This window comes from Larimichthys crocea, chromosome VII, assembly GCF_000972845.2.
Source record: "Larimichthys crocea isolate SSNF chromosome VII, L_crocea_2.0, whole genome shotgun sequence".
Classification (NCBI taxonomy): domain Eukaryota; kingdom Metazoa; phylum Chordata; class Actinopteri; family Sciaenidae; genus Larimichthys; species Larimichthys crocea.
In genome coordinates this window covers 12,397,585-12,423,017 of record NC_040017.1, presented here as the reverse complement: position 1 = coordinate 12,423,017, position 25,433 = coordinate 12,397,585, and the positions used below count along the sequence as shown (strand labels likewise).

Sequence of the window (25,433 nt, the reverse complement as noted above, 5' to 3'; positions counted from 1 at the left end):
GAGGAAAAAAGAGCTTTGATATGTGCAATCAGCAGAATGAAAGGACGGGTTAAAAACACAGACTGAATGCAGCTCTGATAACACCTGATAGGAGCTCAGTCCCATCCATAACTTCCCCACTAACTTTGTTATTATCCAACCCTCCCTTTCTGTGGACTTTACAGCTGGATGGCCTAATTGGAGCCATTTCCACATATAATGTGGCAGCCCCGAGGGGTCTCATTATAGATACTGAGTCGACCCACCTCAGCTATTCTTCCACCACCCCCTCATCAGGGTCCTGTGGTTCAGTCCAGTGACAGATACAGTAGGGTTTCCTTTAGCCTGCAGGCTACTGATCACCCTTAGGAGGGAGGGAAGTCATGCTGGCTTTGGTGTGACTGTATTTGTGTGTGTGTGTGTGTCACTATGGGCACTGCAGCAATGACTCATGCGTCAAAACTAAACTAAAGGGAACTTATGGACAAGCTATATGGAGACGCTGTTCAAATACTGTGACAATTTCTTGCTAAAAGTTGGTCATTTAAGCAATTGGAATATTTGGCATTTTATTATATTATCATTTTCTTTTTTAGTTAGATGAAAAGACTCATACCACTTTCATGTCTGTCGGGCAAATATAAGGCAGCAGCCAATTAGCTTAGCTTAGCACAAACAAAGCTCATCTGGCTCTTTGCAAAGGACATAAAAATCTGTCAGCATCTCAAAAGCTCACTAATTAACACTTCACAAGTGTATTTTTAAATTACAAAAAAGCAAAAAAAAAAAAAAAAAAAAGCAAAGTGTTAATCAGCACATAGTACAAGTGTAAAAAAAAAAAAAAAATGACACTTGGCTAGTTTACAGAAACTGTGTGCAGAAATATCTTTGGGCCAATAATGACAATGACTTCCTGGAGTTGCTGCTGGCTGTCTGGCAACCTCATAACAAGACAAGACAAAAGTACAAGAAGAAGTAACGGTCCTGTGCCAGGAAACAATATCTATCACATAAACCCTGTAAACCCACAACTTGTCCTTATACACAGATTAAACAAACACAATATAATTAGTGAGATTTAGAGGTGCTGTTAGGTGGACATTGGTACGGAGCCAGGCTAGATGTTTCCCCTTTTCATCTTTGTGCTAAGATAAGCCAGTCAGCTGCTGGCAGAAGCTTCATATTTACCATGCAGACAGGGGAATTCATCTTCACGCACTGAGCAAAATCAACATATTTCACCATATGTTCCATCAGCAGCATTCGGAGCATGTTACCATTGCAAGTGTGAGCATTTTAACATGCTTCCATTAGCTCAAGTAGGCCTGTTATATCCTCACTCTACTCTCGTTAGATAAGAAGATGTTTGGTTTGCTAATGCGGGTATTTGAAATTACATTTGGGATTTGGTTTGGGTGTATTTGTCCTGTCCCTCATTATTATTATCACTGTGACACAGTCACCTTTACGTCTCCATGGCTGCTTGCACAGCATCCATGAAGCTGAAAATTGCCCGTGGATTTTGGTGACAGAGTCGCCAGTAAAGACTTGCCGTCAGTCACCACCGTGCTCTTTATCTCAGCAAAGTCATTGCTCTGTTGAGTCAGTGACACCTCTGTAATGTAATGCATCAGCAGAGACACAGTCGCTGTGTCAACACTGTTCTGTTGGTGTCATCTTTCCGTGCCCCCGGGTGCTCTTTTGTATGCGACTGTGCATAGCAGCATACAGGCAAAGTAGAAGGACAAATAATAATAGTAAGTGATAAGTAATGATTTGAAAGGCCAGCGAAAAGAAGATTATGAAGGCTCGGGTTGAAATGTCAAAGGTGCCTTGTTTTTACATTGTGCTGGAAGAGCTGACTTGCTACTTCATTAGTTCTGCACTCAACATCATCACTTTTTTGACATTTTGCCAGAGATCTTTAAATGTCAGTGCTTTTATTCAAGAAATACCATTTGTGTGGCACATGCTAAGACTGCTGCTAGGAAACTTAGAAGAATATAAAGTGGAATGCAGTTGCATTAGTAAGATTGGGTCTTTTTCTTTTGGTACAATGGCAGGCATACATATATTAACATGTAAGCAAACATCATTTTTTTTGTTGCCATTGCATTTTATTGACAGTGTTTGAAATACACCACATAATGTGCCAACACGTGAGTGCTAATACATCATCTGTGACACATAAGGTAATGGGCTTTTAGGATGTCATTGTGTTCATAAAATACCCTACATAAAGAATTATCAAATGGAATGATTCACCCGTGCAAGCATAGGGAATGATAATAATAATAATGATGCATCCACTAATTTTCAAAGCTATTAAATGAGCCTCCACCACAAATTATCTGTCTCCTAGGGACTGTGTTTTACTGGCAGGTTCAAAGCTAATGACAGCATGTCATACAGAGACATCACATATACCAATACTCTGACTAATTATGTAATTAAGAAAACACCAGAGATCGACATGAGTAACTGGCAGCTGTGTTGAGTTCATAATTGTTATGTGTCAAGTCCATCTGCCTCTTCATCAGACATATCCTTATAACCTCTACTTATAGCGGGGAAGGTTTTGCTGAGCTCGCTGTCCTCCAGCACATCCCTGATGCAAATTCACACATGCAGCAAATGCTACAACTGCTACGCACGCTTGACACCTCAGAGTCACCCGGTTTTCTCATGTTGGTCACGGAGCTCCACTTCATTTTCCCCACTGGCTTGTCTCTCCTACCTCGTGTCCTCACATGTCATTTTTCAAAGCACCTTTCAAATCTTCAGCCTTCTTTCTTCTTTCTATTGCAGATCAGGGCACGCATTATATATTTCTCATTAATAAAAATTTAGCTTGTGATTTAAATTAGATTCCTTCAGATTCTCAATGATTTTGATCTATTGTTAAAACAAGCAGAAGGTTATTTAACAAGACCCTCCTTAAAGAAATAAATCTCTTCCGTTTTTCCTCTCTATTTACACCAATTATTTCCCAGCCCAAACAAAACTCTCAACTACGCTGTCACTGCATTGGATCAAATCCCCTAGGTTTAATTAGCAATCATCAGATCCATAATTATATATATTTTCCCTCCACAAGGGCATATAATTGGGGGACTTCAACACTGGGGAATCTTTCATCAGAGAAATCCATGGTCTAACCCTCATTAAAGGATACAGAGCTCAGCAGAGAAAGCATGTTGAAGTCTGGACGTGAGAAGGTGCAGTAGAGAGTCAAACAGCTAAACTCCCACTCAGGAAGTGGGCTTTAATTAGCTAATGAATCTGGAAGCTCCCTCTGTCAACCTTTGACCTTGTGCTGAGGAATAATAAGCCTGTTCACAGTGTGAGGCATGTCACATGCAGTTGAAATCAATGCCCTGTGCACCAAGAATGATTTTAATGAGATAAACGCTGCGCTGTCCCTTTTGTTGGGAACTGTTGTAGTCCACGTTCATGAATCTTTCCTGGAGACTCTTCAGATGCATTGATTTAGTGTCATTTCCAAGAAAAGCCTCTACTTTATGATTGATATTGCTTGCCATGTGGATGGCACACAAAGAATTCAACATCTAATAAACATCTAAACCAAGAATATATTAGTTTTCTTGTTGCTACGGGTCAAATTGGCCATAAAAAAGCAGCTCTGGTGACCGGTCAGTTCATGTAATGTAAAGTCATTATTAGCATACAAGTTCACGCTCCAAATTAAATTTGGTTCAGTGTTTATTCCTGTTCACTGATTCCAAGTAGAGTGAGTTTAAAGGAATAAGTTTGACATTTGTTGAGAGTTATATCTCCATGGTAAATATAATACCATTAGCACAATGACAGCTACCCTGGCTCTGTCCAAAGGGAACAAAATCTGCACCTCTGAAGCAATTTAACACATTATACACATGTTTGTTCATAGAAGCTCCATAATGACAGCTTTTTTTTTTACGGGGAGTTCTGTGACTATTTCCTGGCTAGGATCGGTTGCCAGGCAACAAGCCAAGACATAGTCAGGCACATACGCCACTTTTTTCAGATTAAATAAACAAGATACTGTATGTAACATGTTGTAATTACTGAGCTATAGGGGTTCCAAGATAACAGCAGCTGCAGCTCCATTACCTGACAAACATAAGAGTGGTTTTGATTTTATATAACTCTACCAGTAACTCCAGAAAAGAGTGTTCCCCAAAATCTTCAGATTCGTTCAACTTGCAAAAGTGCTGAGCCAGTCCTTTAATTTGATGGAGTTAATGCTTACTTACCTCTACTTGATGCCTCTACTACTTATAAGCTATACACATTAGTTTAGCATGCTAATGACTGCCGTCTTTGACTTACATATAATGAGGTACAGTGTCTAGCATTCACTATGAGGATAAAATATGAGGCAGTAATCCCAACTCTCCCTGTGGTCTCACCAAGATGACATCTCCCTTGAATTCATTCTGATCAGAGCTGAGCTGTCCTGACCCAACATGGCAGGTCCAGGTCTCTGTGGAAGTCTCCGCAATCCTGGCGGGGCTCCTTCAGTCTGCTCAGCCAGCTGTGAGAGGCTGCATCGTGCTCCCTGGTCGGTCCAGCATTGGAAATGTGCCCTGGGTGAGCCAAACTATAAATTAGTCAGGATAAGTTAAGGGGAGACTGCGCTAGGCTATCCCCCACAGTTATCAGCAAAGAAGAACTTGCCTGAAGGTTGGTGCTCTTAAATCTTTTATCGTTGCTGAGGCAGCCTGATCCAGGCATGGACTCGGTCATCAATCAACGACCAGTGCTCACAGCTAATGGGTTATTTGAGTTTTCCTGAAAATGAAACAGCCATCCTCATGTAAATCAAGAATGCTGCCACACTCATTTTTGCATCAAGCATGATTTACAGCGACTAATCTAACTGGTTCGTACTCTGCAAATAGTGAAAATGTGGCAGATCACACTTTAGATACTCTTTGACTATGAATGAATATATTCATTATCACCATTGTTAATTCAACTAGTACGTTTTATAGTACCAGTTAGCATGATTTAAAGCAAACCTAAGAATATCTGATCATAAATAACAGAGCTGTCTTTCCTCACACAGCCAGTCACAGTATTCATACTGTAGCTGCTTTCCCTGCATTGCTATTATTAGCTTGGCTTGTGCAGGCAGTTGTTTCATGAGGTGAGGATCAAATTTTGAAGAGGCTCGCTTCATGGCAGGTGTGAATTGGATTGATGGGACAAGTAACACTAAACGAGGGTGAAGGCGACCTTTCATTGAACCCATAAGTAGAATATGAATGGCAGCATAGCAAACACGAGCAAAGCACATAAAAGGTCTTCCCATTCATTTAAATAATTTAGGAAATAATTCCTCCTACACAATTCACATGAAGATCCTTAATAGTTTTTTTATGCAGTTTTTAATTCCAAGAACTTTAAACACTCGTTCACATTTCGAAAAAGCAAAGTCATTGCCAACTGTGCTCACGATTTCAAATTAACATTGTACAGTGTGTCATCAGTTCCCCCTCCACCTACAAATGAGTTTAATTAGTTTGTGAGAAAAGGACTCAGATTTAAAGATTCAAACTGCCTCAGCGCACCCCGGTCTTTAAAGTACAAGATTGTTCACAACTACACCAATGGGTGAACCCTCTAATTGTTTTTTAGTTCATTATATGTGATTGTTTCTCTGCCTGAGTGGAGAGACAAACTAATAAATTGAGCCTATGAATAAAATTTTGTTATGATATATACACATTTATACACTAATAAACACACACACAAGAATATGGAGTATGGAGGAAAGGAAAATCTTTAAACAACTTTGAAGATTTGGTTGATTTTCAAATGTCAAAAACTTTGCTCAGTTCTTGGTTTTCTGTTTAATCATGTTGAATATGCACAGATGTAAGGGAGTGCATAGTCTACCACCTTGCATCGTTCCTACTGCCCATGAAGTGTGCAACATTTTAAGTTGTCACAATTTTACCAGTGTCACCAAGCCAAATGCATGTACGTTAATCAAACTTGGTGATGATGTTTGATGATTCTGCAACTTGGAATCCAAAACCACGACTATGAGAGCAGTGAAACATCAGAGAAAGCCTATACAGATCACCTGCCCCTGGCTTACTGTACATCAAAAGCAATTAAGCCTGTTTGAATCAATGCCCACAGATTTGGAATTCATTTATAATGACACCCATAGGCAAAACTGTTTTGGGGGTTGTGACAGTAACATCAATAATGATCTATTGCAGCAGCTTGTCTTCTAAGGTTCCCCAGTTATCCCTTAAAACTGTTCTGGGCTTTACCAAGTCAGTCTGAGACCAATGAATTAAAAAATGAAAGCGAATGATTGGACATACCAGGACACACTATCTCCAGAGAGTCTCTCTTCCTGCAGTGTACATCAAAATATTGCTACAAAGCAAGCAAGGAAAAGATGATGTTATTATTGGTCCTCTGGAAATAGGAGATGGTCGGGGCTAAGGGAGCTGCAGAAGTCAGGAGAAGACTCGATTACAAAGTTGGAAAGAGTCTGTGAAGACTCAGCTTTAGAAATCTGAGTGAGGGAAGAGAGAGAAGGAAGGAGAGCTTGTCAGTGCTGATCTTATGATTCTGATATATATGTGAGGAACTGATTAATAAATAATTAAAGTTTACTGCTGGGTGTCTATTAAAGTATGTTTAATAAAGTAGATTAGGTTAGGATGCTTATGTTGCCAAGGTAATTTCAGTAATGACGGATGATAACAGTAAAGTTGAGGCTCATGTGCCATAATTGACAACTGAGCTATATATGACAGAAACAGAAACTCCATCTGCCAAGGAAGATTGTGAGATCTGGTTGAAAGTTAGTAAGTCAATCTTGATATTAGAAATGAAAGTATTTTGGCTACAACATAATCCATAATACATCACAAAAGTCAATTTAGTTAAACAACGTCTTTCTTAATTAGCATTACCAACATAATAATAATAAATAAAAAAACATGGCCCATGCTACTTCAGGGTATCTGATACTGGACCCCATTTATTTCAATTGTTGCCTGATTAATTCTCAGAAGCTTTATTGTTAAGGATTAAAATATACTCTTCAAAAGAAATGAAAGCTTGATTCAAAGGAAAGTTTAATGAGGCACTCTGTGTCCTCATGTAATAGCTTGGAAGTGCTAACCATGATGAGTTTTTATTATTTCAAAGCTGATTTGGATCTAAAATGTTCATATTTTTACTTTATATGTAAGACAATTTTGGCTGTACAAGTCAGTGAATAAGCTGGTTGGTGTTTGAGAATTGTGTGCCGCATGAAGACTATCTCGCATTCCCTTAGTTGCAAGGCTATGAGTTAAGATGATTTATGGATCTAAGAAAATAAAACCATTTAAGCCCTCTACTGTAACAATATGGGAATTGCTGCTATATATGCTATAATAATAAAATCATAATGATATGAGGTCTTACAGCCAGTGGGGACATTACAGAAATACTGTTGTCCAGATCTCCTATGCTTTTTCACTCGCACAGACCCGCGAGAGAAACGGACTGCTTCACCCCCCCGTCTCACCTTTTGGAAATAATGGTGTTAGTTCAGCAATCAGCACAACAATTTTCACACATGGCATTGTTGCTGTGATTCTTTATTAATCAGCGGCAGGTGTTCTCGTCACAGCTGGTTAACTCGTGCTGATGTGAAAGGCTGTCAGGCCTCATTGTCTGCCATTGGCTGCTGCAATCTGTGGTGTGTATTCTTACATCACACAGTTCAGGTGCCACAGACACAAACAGGCCACCTGGGTGCTTGTGTGGTGCCGAGGCCTCGCTAACAGTTTCTCTTTACGTAGTTATTGGTGTTATCTGTTTGTATTATTTTAGAGCGTGTCGAGCAGAGATGGAGGAAAGTTCTACATTAGCGTGACAAAACATTAGTGTGAAACTGATCTGAGAAATATAAGAAGAAGAAAAAACACGACAAAAAGCACAAAACCTCTGCAAAGACAACCAAAGTATTGGGCAAACTAACCATCTGAGGTCTGAGCAATGGCTCTGAATTGCTTATGCAATTGTGGTTGATTACTCAGACCCCAGAGGGTTAAAGATTTGACCTGAAAGTTATTCCAATTCGTCCAACATTTGTTGAGACATTTCTCAAAACCACATCAACCTGGTGTTAGATGAAAAGTCAAGATTCAGCTTCTATATACCATAAATGTCTGCACAAACTGTAGTCTGTCCAATAGTTGTTAAGATATTTCAATCTGGACCAAATGGGTGAACCAACCCAACCAACTAAAGCATAAATAAGCTTATTTCAATATGAATCATAATTTTAAAAATAACTTATTCTTGCATGGCCCAGCTAATCTCAGCTAATGTGTAAACAACTCTGTGCCATAAAAAAGAAATCTAAACTTTAAATGAATCCATTCATATCACGAAACAAGCATTTTTAGCTCTGTACATAACCGCTCCTTTCAGCTGGCCAGGCTTGCCATGCTGTTTTGTTTTTTCCAAACATTTTCTCTTTCAAAAATGTTTAGCATTGAGACGCTGCGGTGGCCTGTCAGAGAGTCTCAGATTTTGGCAGGTTGTTGTACTATACTGTGTTTCCTTCTGTTTAACTCCATCACAATGTGTGGATGGGGGGGGGACAACACTGTCATTGCGAGTTTGCATGCGTGACAGTACCTGGCAGCAGTTGTAATGCTATTTCTATGGCTGCTGTTTAGTTTAGTTTAGTTTGTCCTTACAGTACTTGCTTGTCGCTGTCATACTGTAAAAAGCAAATCCTGCAGTAGCTGCACTAACCCGTGAGGACTCTCATTCATCTTTTATTCCATTTTCCCACACAACTGATGTCAACCCACAGATGATCCTTCACTTTGAGGAATTGGACAATGAGTCAGGGCAATCTGAAAATAGATTGTGCTGAAATTTCGTGCACACCAAACATAAACACCCCTTATTGCATTACTGGATCACAGGCTTTTTATCCAACAGTGCGCCTCAGTAAAACGATTCTGAGAGTCCTGCTGTTCATTTGCCAAAACCTACATATTTGCAGTTTATAAGATCCTCTATTGCAAAGCCCCTAAAAATACAGTCTTCAGCCATCCAGTTTTGGAGCTGATGCAGCATGCAGACATCACTGGCTGAGTGAAGCATAAGCCTCAGCAGCGTTCCCTCAGATGTATTTGAATAAGACATGATGCCAGTTTATTTCTGTAACATCCCCCACCCCAGACTGTTGGCAAGCAATGGAGTTGTGACTAACCCTCTTCCAGTTTCCACATTAGGCGTAAAAAAAAAAAAGGAGAATACTGAGCCTGTGTCTGCGCAGTTGAGATTGGAGTCAATGAGGTAAAATTACTTGCAGTATATGCAGCATTAACTATTTCACACATGAGCAGAAACGGCAGCATTGTAAAGCAAAGCAGTGGTATATCACCGGCCCCCTGGGGGAGGGATTCCTCTAGCGAATCCGAATGGGGTGCATCCAAATTAGAGTTCATTACTTCACACTGACACACTTTTCTTCAGCTGCATTCTCAGCCCAGGCCCTTTGATGTTAAATAATGAATAGATGGCACACAGCCACATTGCCGATGAAGGTGTACATAGCTAAGAATCTCTGTAAGGCATTTGACTCTTAAACCCTGTCCAAACTGCTATGTTTAAACCTGGCTGACTGTCCTTCAACGTCTCCATGGAATGAATGTACACTCGCTCTCATCCTTAAACACTTCTTATATTTAATGAAATGTCTTTATTTGACAGGTCTGGACTCAGTGTTGCCCGTCTGGGTGAGTAGACACGGCAGAGGACAAGGAAAAGGAAATGGTTGGCTGAGGTGTCATGAAGGATGTCGTCACTACGTTGCTCGTCCAGTATGCAGTGTGGTCGTCCCAGCTACGCGTCACCAGTGGTGCCATGATCCAGTTATAACTGTGGGTGAGCATCCAAAGCCTTCTTTCATTCATATGGTTATATTAATCACGTGAAAGCAATGCTATTAAAGGGGCGCTCCACTGATTTCACACATCCAGGTCAGCTTACTGATGTTTTGTGGAGCTGGAGGAGTCTGAGAAAATAACCTGGATGATGTCATTGTGATGTAATCCTTGGTTTTGGATTAGAGACGGCAAGTTTCTACATTAGAAACTGAAGTTGGAGTCCATTGTTTTTGGGACTGAAGACAGACTATCTCAGCCTCTGCTGCTTTGATTTTGACCACTCTAATTTTAATTTGTCTCTTGTGAGTAATTCAACTTTATGGTACTGGAGTATCATTGCAAAGTCTATTAAAATACGTCTATATTTACATAGTGAAACCCTTTGTTGAAATTGGCCAAAAAAATACTTTGGTTGGTTTTCTTCGGGAAAGTTTTCTCCAACTAGAGAGGTATACATTTTCATCCACCATTAAAGTATCTAACAGATACAGATTCTCAATACTAAGGACATATTCACAAGGTCAGTAAACACATTTCACATAAAATGTTAGCACTTGCAATGATGTCCGATGGATAGATGATAGGCATTAGTGGGGGGTTGTTCTCTGTAAGTGCCTTCCACGTTGCATGGTGATTTTTTATATTTGTGTATTTGTAAACATATCTTAAATAATTGTATTTCACATTGAGATGAAAAGGTCTAAGAGTCCTATTTTTCTTTTACACAGTCAAAATATTTTGTGTATCTGCCCGTTACCCATGACTCCCTTGAAAAGCACGGCTCCAAGGCAGGCACTTACTGTGTTTATCAGTGTAATTCCCATAACATTCATTCCAAGGACATAGGATGGGGGTAATGTCACTAGAATTTTCATATTTCTATAAACATTCAGTGCAACAAACAATATTTTCCACAGAGGACTGTAAATCACCTCTCCACTGATGCAGAAAAAAAATACAGCTTTGCAGGACCAATTTCTTTATCAGCTGGAAGCATGTATATTGTGTTTGTGTCTGAACTGTTCACACTTAAGCCGTCTTCACCTGATGTCTTGGACATTAATCGTGTATTTATTTACAGAACTCAATAAACATAATTGGCACGTACAATTACGTTAAGCCTCAATATACTTCCACCTTCCCCAGCAGTGGGAGCAGGATCACTGTAGGGAACGTGATGACTTGTTTCCTCATGTGTAAAGCTGAAATGAATACGGCAAACACCTGTGCTCACATTATGTCTGCTTTTCTCCTTTGTTTAATTGAGCAGATCAGTTAATAACTGCATTTTTCCTGTTAGGGTTTGGCACACAGCCAGAAGCCTATTAAGGAGGAGGAGAGACATACCCAGGGAGGGATGGGGAAGCCTGTCACCCTTAAATTCAATGCAAATGAGCAAGGTGGTAATGAAAGGCAGTACAGAGAATGGAAACAATATTAAGCAAGTCTGAAATATAATGATGCAATCCAAAACAAACAAACTACACCAAATTCTTCCTTTGAGTAGAATCAACGTATATATCTGAATAATGTTTGTTTGTCCTTTTCACAACAACTTCTGGCAGATTATTGCACAAAAATGCAGTCGGTTATGCATAAGATGTTAAGAGAGGAACTCCAGTCCTATGTTTTTTATTCGCCAATACATTTTCTTACAATTGACCGTTAGCTAACCCCGTTACCTGAACAGCAACCATCCAAACATAGTTTAGCAACTGTAATTAAAAATGGCAGGCCAGCAATACGAGAAGAAAGAGGTCTCTTTATTCCCATGTCTCGGATTATCTCAAGGTGGTGCATTGTTTCAGCAAAAGCCAAAATATGGCAATATAACATGACATCAAGGACCTGTTTTAGTAGACGTATAGCTGTCTCACACTTTCACGATACCTAATGCCTACATGTAATGTGCGAGTGTTTTGGCACAGCAGCACACTGTCACATACGCTTCCTCTATGGGCCACAATCAGAAGTATATGGGAAAGATCTGGGTGATTCTATGCTTGGAAATCAAACTTTTTGGCTTCAAGCAGCTTCTGCAAGAAAGGATGGACCACCGCCTCCAGTTTAAACTTAAACAGAAAATAAATAAACACATTGAACTGCATGCTAATTTCCATTTTCCACATTCCATTCAATTTAGGTAACCAAGAGGTGTTCCAAACACTGCAAAACAAAAGACACATTTGGTACTAGGAGATATTTATTCAAACCATGCAGGCTAATTTCAGTCTTCAGTAACATGTCTGAATTAATTTGTTACTAGAAAATACATCTAAAATTACGGACATTATTTCAGTTATCTAAAGCAGCTGGGTACTAGATATGTTTCCATATCTCCTTACCTCTGAAAAAAGTCTCTACTTTCTAGCACCCACAGTCAACGGATCCAGCAGCACACAATGAAACCAGCAGTCAGTGCTAAGCCTCTGACAATCCAACATATTAAATCACATCTGATCACTTGCACTTGCTCTTTGCATAGCACACATTAGTCAGCAGATTAGAGGAGGAAGACATTCTCATCTTCTTACCTTCTGGTGCTACAGGCTGCTATTTGTTTAGTTCATAAGAGGGTAGCCTGTGGGCATTAACTGGGCAAACACCAGATTAACCATGTTTAATGTCTTTACCAGTGTAGATTCCACAGCATGAAGTAGATCAATACTTCATTGCTGTGAGTTTCCAAAATAGAAAAGAACAAATGATATTGAATGAATTGTTAAATTTAGCTAGTTAAATATAAACAAGAAAAGATTTGTTGAGCACAAATGATCAATTTTAAGGCAATACAAGAAAATTCCAAGGTATGGCAGCTGAGGCACAAACTGGGGATACCTATTGTTTGAAATCACAAACTGTACACTTGGTGGCAGTGATGTGCCATTCATTTTTAATTAGTTTGTTAGACCTAAAACAAAAACACAATGCACTGACATTTAAATCTTTTTAAGTGTACACTAGCTAGAAAGACTTAATACCATTTTTTAATCAAATTGTGAGGAATCATAAATAAATGATAGGTTAAATTTGTTCATGTAGATGTCATTGTAATTAATTCCCAGTTAATGGCTTTAATGCTGTAATTACATTTTCAAAGAGATACAAAGCTGAACCAAGTGATCTGGACTCTGCACATTTGCGAGTCAGTCCGCAGCCTGGTGACATCGTTTCCTGCCATTTGGCCGGTGAATAGCTGCAGAACTGGGCATGAAGTCACTGCCCCGTCCTCAGTGATGGCACAGATGAGCTCATAAGTTTGGCAGAGGGCACAGGCTCCTGCTCCATGGCCTCCCCCAGTGGCTTTGACCTTCCTTTCATTTGGCTGTGATATACACAATTACATGATTTTTTTTTTTATATATATATATATGCACATTTATTCTTTTAACTTATATCTTATGCATTGGTTGCTCCTTCTTTCCACTCTTAATGCCTTTTGGTGAGGCTGTAATGGTGCTGTGTCCACTCTTAATGCCTTTTGGTGAGGCTGTAATGGTGCTGTGTCTGCTGCAGAATAACAGCTCTGAGTAGAAAATTGCACACTTTCTGTGCCAATGAAGTGCTTTTTCACTTTCTTCAATGACACTCATGAATATGGGTGTCCTCTAGCCTAATATGGTGTTTCAGAGGCCACTAATGGTAATTAAGGTCCTGTGAATGTGCCTCCCCATTTCAGAGTAATTGAGATTTGCTTGAATGTGGTGTAGGTTATTTGTCTAAATGTAGGTTCTGTGCAAATATGAAGACACATTTGCGTATTTAATGGATATTTCTGGATATATTTTTTTTCCCTCCAGGTAATGCCGAGCCACATAACCAATCCTGGAGATGCCGAAGAGAAGAGATATTCTTGCCATCGTGTTGATCGTGTTACCCTGGACTCTGCTCATCACTGTTTGGCACCAAAGCGCTATAGCTCCACTCCTCGCCATCCGCAAGGGTACGCCATGCACTGCACTTCACTGGCAATATCAAACCTGAAGTGGGTCCTTGAACCTAACACTACACTTCAGGCGTAGACAACAAGCCGTTCATTTACAGGCACTCAGTAACCATGACCATCGGATTCATCAGAGCTCAATAACATTTGTCTGGTCGTGGTAAACCTCATCAATATGGATTGTTTATGTGCATGGTGAAGACATCATCATCACATATACACTCTCTCATACATCTGGGAGTTAGTTTTATATCATATATTCAGTCTGTGAGATGAACAGAATGAATTGCTTAGTTTCTAATCTGCATTCTTATTTTTATTATGTTGATAATAGCCTGCCCAATGAGGTGTGTTAAGAAACAAGCCTTGGACCAATCAATATTTTCAAGACAAGTGTTTGTCTCACAGACAGCATGTAGTATACAGCAGTGTATCAATCATTCAAAACGTTTAAAACAGTCCCCCCGGTTTCACTCAGTGGAAATTAGTTGGAAACAGCAATTTGAAGTAATAACTATCTGCTCGTTTTGCGTCATGGAATATCTTACGTCCACGTGTAACCTCTCGTTTGCACACCAGTCTTGAGTCATTAATACACATTCACATGAGCCTCACAATCATCCCCCATGAGACCACAAACCAATAGTGCAAAATGTCAAGTATGTGAGAGTGAGTAAACAAGCCTAAATTACAGCAACAGCAAATCAATAGAGCTCTTTTTCCAGGTCTCATAATGTCAAGAATGCACAAACAAGGGTTAACAAACAAACCAGGTTTACACAAATGACCCCAGGCTGTCTGGAATCAACAGAAGTTACAAATTATATTAAAGCATTTGTTTTTGCAGTTGATCTATACACCTAAAATCGTGTCTGATTAGCTGACTATTGATAAGAAAGTTCCACTAATAAATATGTTTTCTTCACTGAACTATTATGTAAGAGGTGCCAACAATTAAGTTTATGCAGTAATTTGAATATCTTATGGGATGTAGCGAAGACACAATGAAGTATAAAGAATTGTTTTTTTTTTGCCGGCACTATCTAACCCAGCTTTACACACAGGCTTTCCCTTTTGTGTGCTCTTAAAAGAGAACCTAGAGGTTTTTTTGGCAGTGTGTTCGCTGGCAGCCTCTGTTGAACATCTGGCCATCAGCAGATTGTGTTAATCTATGTGCTGCAGAAAAAATCCTCCGTATGTTGGAGGTGCGAATGGAGCTCGGGCAGAACTGTGACAAAGATTGTCATTAGCTGTGGCACAATGAAAAGAAATTAACAACCTTAATGATTCTATAATCATATTCTATCCATCATGACCAAACTATTGGGGGCATAATATCACAGGCTACATTCACTACAGGAGTCAGTATGTGTCAACTGGCCTATTCACCACTGTTTACGTGCAAGTCTGGAGTCAAGCGGTCACATTTGTCTCACTTTATACATTCAGAATTATAATTACCTTCGTAGAGAAGACATGAACAAGAAAAAAAAAAAAGCTATTGCTTTAGTGCTGCAGCTGCTGGGAGCTTTGATTATTTATTCCGTTTAATGACTGTGAAATGCCCAACATGCCCACAGAAGTTGATAAACCAGACAATGAATCTCACCTGAACATTTGTAGTTGCTGCGCTGAGCCCTAAAATTAAAATTAAATTGCCATAGGTCATGAAGCATGGTGACTTTATGCATGAACAAGGTTTTACCAGAAAGGAAATCGTTTATCTCAGTTGGGTATAATTCACTAATGCCAGCTGAAATACTGAAAAATTTGCAATTTTCTACTTTTTAATTTTGTTTGGTGTTACCTGGATTTCCACACGCTGTGGGCAAAAAAAGTGTAGTTACCACCAATGCAAACCTGTATGTTTAAGTAGGGCAGAATAACCACATATTATCCCAGATGTAAGAGCCAAAATATCTTGTAAAAATTGTGTTCAGTCCATCCTCACAACCAAAAGTGGAGTCCAATAAGTTGCCACTTGATAACAGCACCACTTAAAAAGACCCAGCTCATAGTAACATACACAGCATTTTTTCTAGAATGTATTTCAATGTGAATACTGAAGTCTTTCCAATTTCAACATAATAACTTGCAGGAAACTAACACAGTGGTACTAATCTAGGGAAATGGAGAGGCGCAGGTAGAGCATGAGGGAGTCTGTGGTGGAGTCTGTACATGAAAAGAGGGCATGTCTACTAGATCCACATACCCACATTTTCTTTCTTTATAAAGAAAAGCCCAAAGGCAGCACTGAGGGAATAGAAAGTCTCATCTCCCCTCCTCCCTTTCATTGCGCTGTCTCTCTGTCCATCAGCTGTGTTATCCTCTCACGGTGCCTGCTTTCACTTTTTGCAGCCTGTCACCACCTAGTAAAAGAGATCTTTATCATTCCAGAGAGGCTTGCAGTCCGCCACCACCGGCTCTCAGGTACACTTTACCCCCATTGGGTTTAAGTCACCTGAGGCAAATATACAAAGGGCAGCCCAAGGTTGCACTAATGCCTTACATGTCTTCTTATCCCCATATCTGCAGATGATGGTGTCGAGGGCAAGAGGGAAGCAGGTGGCCAGGCGCAGGACTCCAAGGAATACTGTGCCTCAGATAAGGACATTGTAGAGGTGGTGAGGACAGAGTATGTGTACACAAGGCCTCCACCTTGGTCCGATGTGCTGCCTACTATCCACATCATCACCCCAACTTATAGTCGGCCGGTGCAGAAGGCGGAGCTGACGCGGCTTGCAAACACCTTCTTGCATGTTCCCAACTTGCACTGGATCCTGGTGGAGGACTCGCAAAGGAGAACGCCTCTTGTCACAAGGCTCCTCCGAGAAACAGGGCTTAACTACACCCACCTAAATGTAGAGACACCCAGGAACTATAAGTTACGGGGTGACACTCGGGATCCCAGAATCCCCAGGGGAACCATGCAAAGGAATCTGGCACTGCGGTGGCTGAGGGAGACCTTCAACGCCAACAGCAGCCAAGCTGGAATCGTCTACTTTGCTGATGATGACAACACATACAGCCTGGAGCTGTTTGAGGAGGTCAGTACTGGTATATTTCATGTTTTTTAGCTGAATGACGCTATATTAATATATAATTTCCAACTTCAATTATAAACCTTATCATCTAATGTTACACATAACCAAAACTATTGCAATCTTATTTGCAATCATCAAAACCCAGACTTTCTATTTGGTCCTCAAACAGAAAGTCTGTACTAACCCAAGATGTTGCCATCTCTGCGCCCCTATTGACAATTCTCAAGCTCCATCCACCTTTGAAATGCTGCACTGCTGATGTCCACTTGAGTTTGAGAAAAACAAACCATGTCCAGGGCTCGCTGTAGGTAATTCAAGGGCCCCTGGAGATTGAACCATTCTCAGCAAAAACACACAGACCCAGCCGGTTATGCCTGTTTAGAAGGCTCGACAGCTCAGCAGCCATTCAGAGGAGTGACTGATCAGGACAGCCAAAAATCAGTGAACCCTCAGGAATACGTTACAGTCATTTTGTGCAAAGATCCAGTACAATAAAATTGACTGCAAAAAAAGGCTATAGGAAAGGCTGTGATGAACAAAATATTATATATTTTTCTAAGGTTCTAGAGGTTTTGGAGATAAAATCAGAGAGGCCAGACTGAGATGGTTCGAACATGTCCAGAGGAGAGATAGTGAATATATTCGTAGAAAGATGCTGAGTTTTGAACTGCCAGACATGAGGCCTAGAGGAAGACCAAAGAGGAGGTTTATGGATGCAGTGAAAGAGGACATGAAGGTAGTCGGTTAGATGGAGGCAACTGATTCACTGTGTCGACCCCTGAAGGGAAAAGCTGAAAGGAGGAGAAGAAGAAGAAGACCCCTGAAGGGAAAAGCTGAAAGGAGGAGAAGAAGAAGAAGAGATATATATATATTCTGTACTGTATATGTATATTATGATTGGAGTTGTACTAGATCAGAAAAAAAATACACGTCTACATGTACAATTGTTAATGTCTACGTTTAAATTGCATGCTTTCTTCTGGAACCATCCCTGTTATTTTAGTTCAATATATTGAGGGAAACCTACAGTAAATTATATGGCACTCCCCAGGCATCTGTGGTATATTACATAAGGGAACTACATAACATACCACCAAGGCTGAACTAAAAATTTCCCAGTTACTTGAAGCATTTTTTAGCACTTAACAAGCACAGTTGGGATCTGGAGAAGTTTGGCCATGTCATCAGTACATCTCAGACCTTCCATCCTGACATCAGTTGAATTACCTGAGCGGACACGGTCTAGGTCCTCTGAGTATTAGCCTCAAGTCTTGTTAGTAGTGCAGACGGGGTCCGTAGTAAATGGAGCGGCGGGTATTGACGGGGCCTGTCATTACCTTTCTCTGGGAATCAGCCGAAGTGCTCCGTCTCCCTCAGAAACCCTCCATCACCTCCAACAGGCCTATTTATGGGCCAGAGTAACGGCCCTGAGGGGGGAGGAGAGAGAGAGAGGTTGTGGGGGAGAGACGGAGACAGAAAAAGAATGAGAGAAAAAGAGAAAGTGACAGCCAGATAGACAGAAAGCAGAGAGATGACTGCAACTACAGTATAGTCTGCTGACACCATAGTAAAAATTCAGTACTTTGCTGACACCTTAGTAAATATTCAGTGTCTCAACAGCTTGAAAACAGATAGGCGTTTAAGTGACTCCTCCAGTGTGGAGACAAAGTTGTCGTGTGCACTGCTCCATGTGTTAAAAATAGGCTTATCACTTTCTGCCTACAGTTTGAGAAATTACAAAACATTTGCAAATGTCATTATAAAATGGAAAAAAAAAAAAGACAACTAGTTCGAGTTATAGTTACGTGCTGATGAGATGTTCTGGAAAATAGTCAAAACCTCTCTAAACTAAGGTCAGACCAGAGATATTTTGTGATGTCACCGGCATACAGTATGGTGTAAAATCAATGGCAGTTCCACAGAAAATGAATGCTGCTAATTTTGCTGTGGCAAAAGGTTGAGGCAGCCCGACACAGAGACTGCACACAACAGTTTACAGTGGCACAACATCTTTGACTGGTATTGTTGTAATTAAACTTTCGTCACATCTGCTGCCAGAGAATTCAGTGCCATAGATGATTACAGTCGCAGTCAGTTTCAGTGGCTCTGGCAATATACAGTACTTTATTAAATGCAAACTTCTCTTAAGGCCATCTCTTAATGAAAACAACAACAACAAAATCATGAAAAAAAAAAAAAAAAGAGTATGCCACCTTGTACAAAGTTATTTACTAGCATGTGATATTTTTTAACCAAAACACTGAGAATAGAGCAGCCACATCCAAATGTCACATTAACACAATCAACATTATATATTTCCACTCAAGAAACTATCATTTGCAATCATGATTTAAGATGGAAATTTAATCAGCATCACCAAACCTAAATATCTCCAGGACTTTTTATATTGTTTGGACAATAATCCACAGTCTCCTCCACTGGCAACAATGGATGAGACTTTGATTTGTTTCATCTTCTCTGCAGCCTTAAGGACTGATTAATGGACCTGGTTGTGTGCTTTATTTTCTCTGTTAGTGATTTCTTTTCTTTGCATCGCTTCTCCGACTATTTTCGAAACGTGGCTACTTTGTCTCCAAAGGCCTCCCTCCGAGTGCAGCAAGAAATAGAGCTTAAATGCACACAGAGGCATTCGAGTACAAACTGTAGCAATGATGAACAAACTCAAATGCAGCATATTTGCAGAATGGGGTGAGAGGAACTTGGTTGTGCCTTCATTTGCTTAAAAGCCAACAGAGGAGAGATCTGGCTGATATTCCCAACTGAGACGGCAGGTGGAACACTCATTTTCACATTTTCAGGTTAGATGAGAAGGTGACATCAGCTGCAGAGCACCTGAATTAAGCTTCCTTTTAATTTAAGTTTGTACGTATATATGTGATGGAAAAAAATGGGAAGCTCCTAACAGCAGTTTTTTTGATTGATACCCAGGTGTTGATAGAAGCTTGACAAAGCATGTATAGGATGCATAACAACCAAAAAAAAAAAGAAAATATTTGAAAAATGATATCAGCACAAACACATGGACACATGCGTATGAGAGCTCCATCCCTCTCCTGCCATTAACACCCAGAGCTCATTAAGACCGAACACCCTGCCAAAATGTTATCTGGGTGCTTGGCACAGTGGTTCAACCCTAAAGCTCAAATCCACAGATTCCCATAAGCCCCCCAGCTTGCCTCATGCTGTTTACACTCTGCTACCCTCTGATCCCCTGAACTGACCACACAGCAGCCCGTCAGAAAACACGGCAATCTAACACAGCACAGCAGCTCGTATGCAAACACACGCATGCTTGAACAGATACACACGTGCAAACAAGCTTGCATATAAATATAGACTTTTTTTCTTTTTTTTTTTAACATGCATGCTCTGATTTGCATGAAAGCACTCTAATGTATCTTACACTACAAACACACATACTGTACTGCACTGCACTGAGAGGCACCGGCATCATTATTTCTGCTCCACTGAGTTTGATTAAATGACTGCTTTTTCTAAACCTTCCCCCTTCCTCTTGGTAAAACCGTACCTTTCATGGACTACTGCAGCAGCAGCTCCTACCCGAATGGCAAAGACTCACCAAGATGCAGACAAAGAAGAGGGCGGCAAGCTTGTTTGATGGTGTAAGATTAAAGGACAAAACAAAGTAGAGGACGGTGGAACTCTACCTGAAAAAGAATCTCCTCAGCCAACTAGCAACTAGAGCCACTTGCTCTAATTGGCTCCTTTTTAAGCCTCTTGGCTCTGTCCTCTTTTCCTCTCTTTAAAGATGGTTGTCTAATTATCTCATCATTTTAGTGTGGCCCGCCGAACAATGTGCGTGATCTGCTTTCATCTAACAGTATGTCAGCTGCGCATAGCACAATGGCTTGGTCAATAATCATCGCCTTTCAGCATGAGTAATAGCAGCGCCTCTAAAAACCCTCCTGTCCGTGTTCTGCTGTAACGCTGGCAGCTGATGCTCAAACACTCTGTCTCATTGTCATGTCTGCTTTTTCAGATGACTAATTCGCTCTCTTCCCTCCTCCCCTTCTTCTCTTTACTCTCGTCTTCGTTAGATGAGGTCGACGCGGAAGGTTTCTGTGTGGCCTGTGGCCTTTGTGGGAGGCTTACGGTACGAGTCCCCCAAGGTCAACGCAGCTGGAAAGGTCTATGGCTGGAAGACGGTGTTCGACCCCCATCGGCCCTTTGCCATCGACATGGCCGGCTTTGCCATCAACCTGAGGCTCATCCTCTTCAAGCCACAGGCGTATTTTAAGCTTCGTGGGGTGAAGGGAGGCTACCAGGAGAGTAGTTTGCTCCGGGAACTTGTTACACTCAACGACCTGGAGCCTAAAGCAGCCAATTGCACTAAGGTAATTTTCTTTTTATAATATTTGGATATTGGGGATTTGCAAAAATGTTTGTGATGGTGGTAAAAACTGGGTTTGAAGGAATCACCTTGACTTATGTAAATACATCAACGTAAAAATACTCACCAGCAAAATGTACCTAAAGTATCAAAAGTAAGTACTTGTGCATTATAATGGACATGGTAACTGATGGACTGACATTGTTAGATTGTCAGTGTGTAATCAGTTCTCCTGTATGTTCCTATAATATAGTAGAGAAACAGAGAAATCTGTGTATTTCTGGGCAAAAGAAAAAAATCCATGAAAACATGCTGATTGTGCTCAGATGGTCGGAAAGTAAATGTGTTGCTGAAGAGTTGGATATCATTGATTGTATTTCTGCACTGCCCACGTGCACTCTTGCGCACACATTTGAGTAAGAGGCTCAGGGGTCAGTGCAGCAGCAGCAGCAGCAACAACATTCTTCTCCATGCCAACTCCACCATTTCTTCTTACAGCTCTTGGTCTGGGTCACATCACTAAGCCTCTCTCTGGGCGGAGGAGTCAGCCAGAGGCCTTTAGCTAGCCAGTATCCACACCACGATCACCCCTACACAAACACATGCACACACAGAGAGAGAGAGAGAGAGAGAGAGAGAGAGATGAGGAAAGGAAGGGAGAGAGAGAGACACACACACACTTTCAGCCAACTTTTTCTCCTGTTCTCCCCCAGCCATTCAGAAGGGCAAATGAAAAGAGGGGATTCAGGGAACGGCTGAGAGAGCGGAATTGGACTTAGGGGGGAGGTAGGGGCGTCACACTGATTACAGATGAGCGAGGGGACAGACAGAAGGGTGGGAGGGAAAGAGGAAGGAGGGTGAGGGGGGGTGGGGGGTGGGAGGGGATCGTGCGTGGGCATCTCCCTTCCCTATAATCTACCACTTCAGATGCGAGCATGACTATTAACCTCCCCCCTACACCTGAGCAAAGTGGGAGTGGGCTCCTGGCACATCTCAAACACGCCCTATGCATAATTCATGGCTGCTGCCATGGCAAGATGAAAGGAGGGCTGGTTCCAGCGCAGAGGAGAGAGGGAAAATGAGCTTGACACTTATTTTCACCATCCTGTTCGCCTTTCCATCCTTTTTTCCTGGGATGTTTGTCCGGGTTGTGCGGCCAAATGAACCTAGCCTGAAGGCTCAGTAGTACAAGAGTAGAAAGAAGAATAGAAAAGCTTTTATTGTCATTGTACAACAGGCATCCTGTAAGCACAACGAAATTACAGGGGGTGTCGACAAGGTGCCGGTACAACAGCATAGTCCAACTGTCAAAACATTTTCATTTGAAGGCAGCCATTATCCTTCACACAGGACCAAGCTGAGAGGGCCCTGGCATATTTGTATTTGGAAGATAATGCGCCAATGTGGTGGCTCTTCAGACCCTTCTAATGCAGGGTTTACACTCAAGTACCTCTTTAGGTATAGATAGGTCATGAATAACTAGACTCTTTTGAAGAACATGAGGCAGAGTGGGAACTAAAAGGGAAGAGTATACTGAACGAGTGCATTAAGGGAGCAGCATGTTCCTGATGATGCTGTTGTTTGTGTTTTTTCTCACTAGATACTTGTTTGGCACACGAGAACGGAGAAACCCGTCCTTGTAAATGAGGGGAAAAAAGGATTCACAGACCCCAATGTGGAGATTTGACTATTTCCCCCTCAGAGCACGGTAAATAAATAATATTTTATAAAATATTTAATGCCTGCCATTAGAGACCTTTCTCTTAACTACAAAGACTGCAAAAAAGAGCAGGTGTACTTAATATTTCCTAATACATTGTACATTGATTGTTTAAATGTGATTTCTGTTAAGGCATAATTACAGCAGGTGTTATTAAATGTCACCCACGAAATAAACAAATCCAATTAACTTCAATCAAAGCTTAACGCCCTTTCTCAGTATATCTTAATCCTTTCTATTGCAGGTGGTTGGACCTGCGGAGGACGAAGACGGCCAAGTCTCTTGATAAGTGCAACCAGCGCTCATGTCTTAATCATCAGAAGAAGAAAAAAGAAAAGGAAATGGGGGGCCTTTGAAAGGGGGGATATAATCCTCCTGACTGAATCTGACATTTTTAAAATCAGAACAGTACAAGACAGTACAAATGTATCATATTAAAGCACAGATTAGTAAAACTGAGGTGCAGAGGAGAGTCGACGTGGACAGACATGACTTGGACCTTCACGGCCCGCTGAAGACAACCTAACAACAAAGAGACAGCACAATATGAAAAGCATACAGCCAGCGGATTCAACCAAACAAGCAGGTTAAAGAACATCACTTCACCTCAGAAAAAACAACAAAAAAAAACAACAACAAAGGAAATAAAACACACGTCTGGATCTGCACACGCTACAAGAAGGATATTCCTCTTGGATTTAAGGACACGGGCCGGACCAACCGGCCTGGATGAAAACACAACTTCAAGGACAAATAATGTCTCGTGTGGATTTTGCTTTGAGTAAACAAACATAGAAAGGGAAGGAATGTTCTTTTTTTTTTATAACTATGAAATGTTTGCTTTAATTTAATTTAATTGGTCTGGGTGTTTTACAGGCACTTGACTTGCTAGTTCAATTCTACTGACTCTCTTACCTACATTTACTCTTGGGTTATCGTCGTTCATTTTATAGTGTCATTATAACTCATTGCATTTAAGCCACCCCCCCCGTACACTTGAAGAAGAGACTGCGGTTTGAAACGTACCCCTTTGTTGTGCTTGGGAAACATCAAAAATCCTAACACTTCTTAGCACTTAAAAAAAAAGAAAAAATACACAAATGATGTTCCTTTGCGGTAACGTGTAAATAGTAATTCAACATGAGAACAATCAGAGGGTTAGTGACAAATTTTGACAAAAGCATTGCAATTACTATATTTATAGGTTCCCACCCCCAACACACACACCTGGTGCATTCCTCACAATGAAACACAACAAGGCACAGGTTCACTCTAAGGTTCAACACATGGAAGAGTAATAGCACATTACCAGCTTCATTTGGTAATAGAAACTTTCATAATGCGCGGAGAAGACTTCCAAATACGCGGTAGACTCATGAATGCTAACCTAATTACAGTGTAAGCTTTCACATCAAGTGTCGCTTCTGACATCGCAGGGAGGGGAAACGGTGTGTCATTATTAGTGACTATGCACGCTCATGTGGACCAAGTTGGCAAAGGTCAGCTATCACAAGTAAGTACAGAAAAAAAACTGCATCAAAGAGATGAAAGAGAGAGAATTTCTCTACATATGTCAGTCCCTCTCCTCTCCCAAAAAAGAAACACTTTACTACGACGTGAAGGAGACAGAATTAAACATACATTTAGATGCTCAGGCTACATCTGCTGACTTTTAAATACAACACACCTTCAAACAGCTGCTGTAAATTATGAATAATAGATTTTTTTTTAATTATTGATGCATGGCCCCCAAATCTTTGTTTTTCTTTATGAACAACTTCCACTAATCAAATGAGATGACACACGTTACTCTGAATTGACAGCAGGCTAAAGAAAAGCACAACGACAACAAAACTAAAAATTATTTTTGCTAATGATTGGGTAGCAATGTTGACGCGCCGTCTTTTCCGTATCGTGGACTGATCTCATAGTTTCTTTTTTTGTATTTGTATCCATCCGTCGAACATTAAGTGGATCACAGGAGGGAGTCGGAGCACCTCTAACGGCATCAGTAGCTGTAACGCTGTACGGCTGAACACTGTAACAAAGTTATTCTACACCTCATATAATAGAATCTCTCCTCGACTTGATAAATCATCCGTCTAGTGCAATACACAGTGGTGGTTCTTATCTAACGTTGCCCGGCAGAAGTAGCTGGAGATAATTCAAACACCGAGCCTCTGTACTGTTGCCAGATTATCTCCGTGCACCCCACAACCCAAAATACACTGCTGCAGTATGAAAACTTACAAAGACATTACAGCCTCTCGGGCTCATCAGCCGAAGAAAGCGTGTTATTACATATTTCACTTGGAATATGATAAGATGCACATTCAGACAATGGCTGTATTGTATCTCTCATCAAACCGGCTGTTTTCATTGACTGCATGATATTACACTGCACAGGGATCGGCCATGGAGATCACAGACTATCTCTGGATTT

General features: G+C 40.8%; 1 protein-coding gene across 4 annotated transcripts in view; it reads left to right on the top strand.

Moving 5' to 3' along the window:
- Window positions 1-24,717, top strand: part of LOC104940504 (galactosylgalactosylxylosylprotein 3-beta-glucuronosyltransferase 1) — a 67,622-nt gene extending 42,905 nt beyond the window's left edge. The window contains exons 3-9 of one of the 4 annotated variants that reach the window (XM_019268217.2): window positions 9,736-9,905; window positions 13,712-13,854; window positions 16,213-16,284; window positions 16,390-16,901; window positions 20,978-21,274; window positions 22,871-22,978; window positions 23,235-24,717. In XM_019268217.2, the coding sequence (XP_019123762.1) occupies window positions 13,743-13,854; window positions 16,213-16,284; window positions 16,390-16,901; window positions 20,978-21,274; window positions 22,871-22,957 (1,080 nt within the window). In that variant the 5' untranslated portion in view covers window positions 9,736-9,905; window positions 13,712-13,742 and the 3' untranslated portion in view covers window positions 22,958-22,978; window positions 23,235-24,717. Of the gene's footprint in view, window positions 1-9,735; window positions 9,910-13,711; window positions 13,855-16,212; window positions 16,285-16,389; window positions 16,902-20,977; window positions 21,275-22,870; window positions 22,979-23,234 lie in introns of all 4 variants that reach the window. The other 3 variants (XM_019268218.2, XM_019268215.2, XM_010757122.3) reach the window with 3 other exon arrangements.
- The last annotated feature ends 716 nt before the right edge of the window (window positions 24,718-25,433 follow it).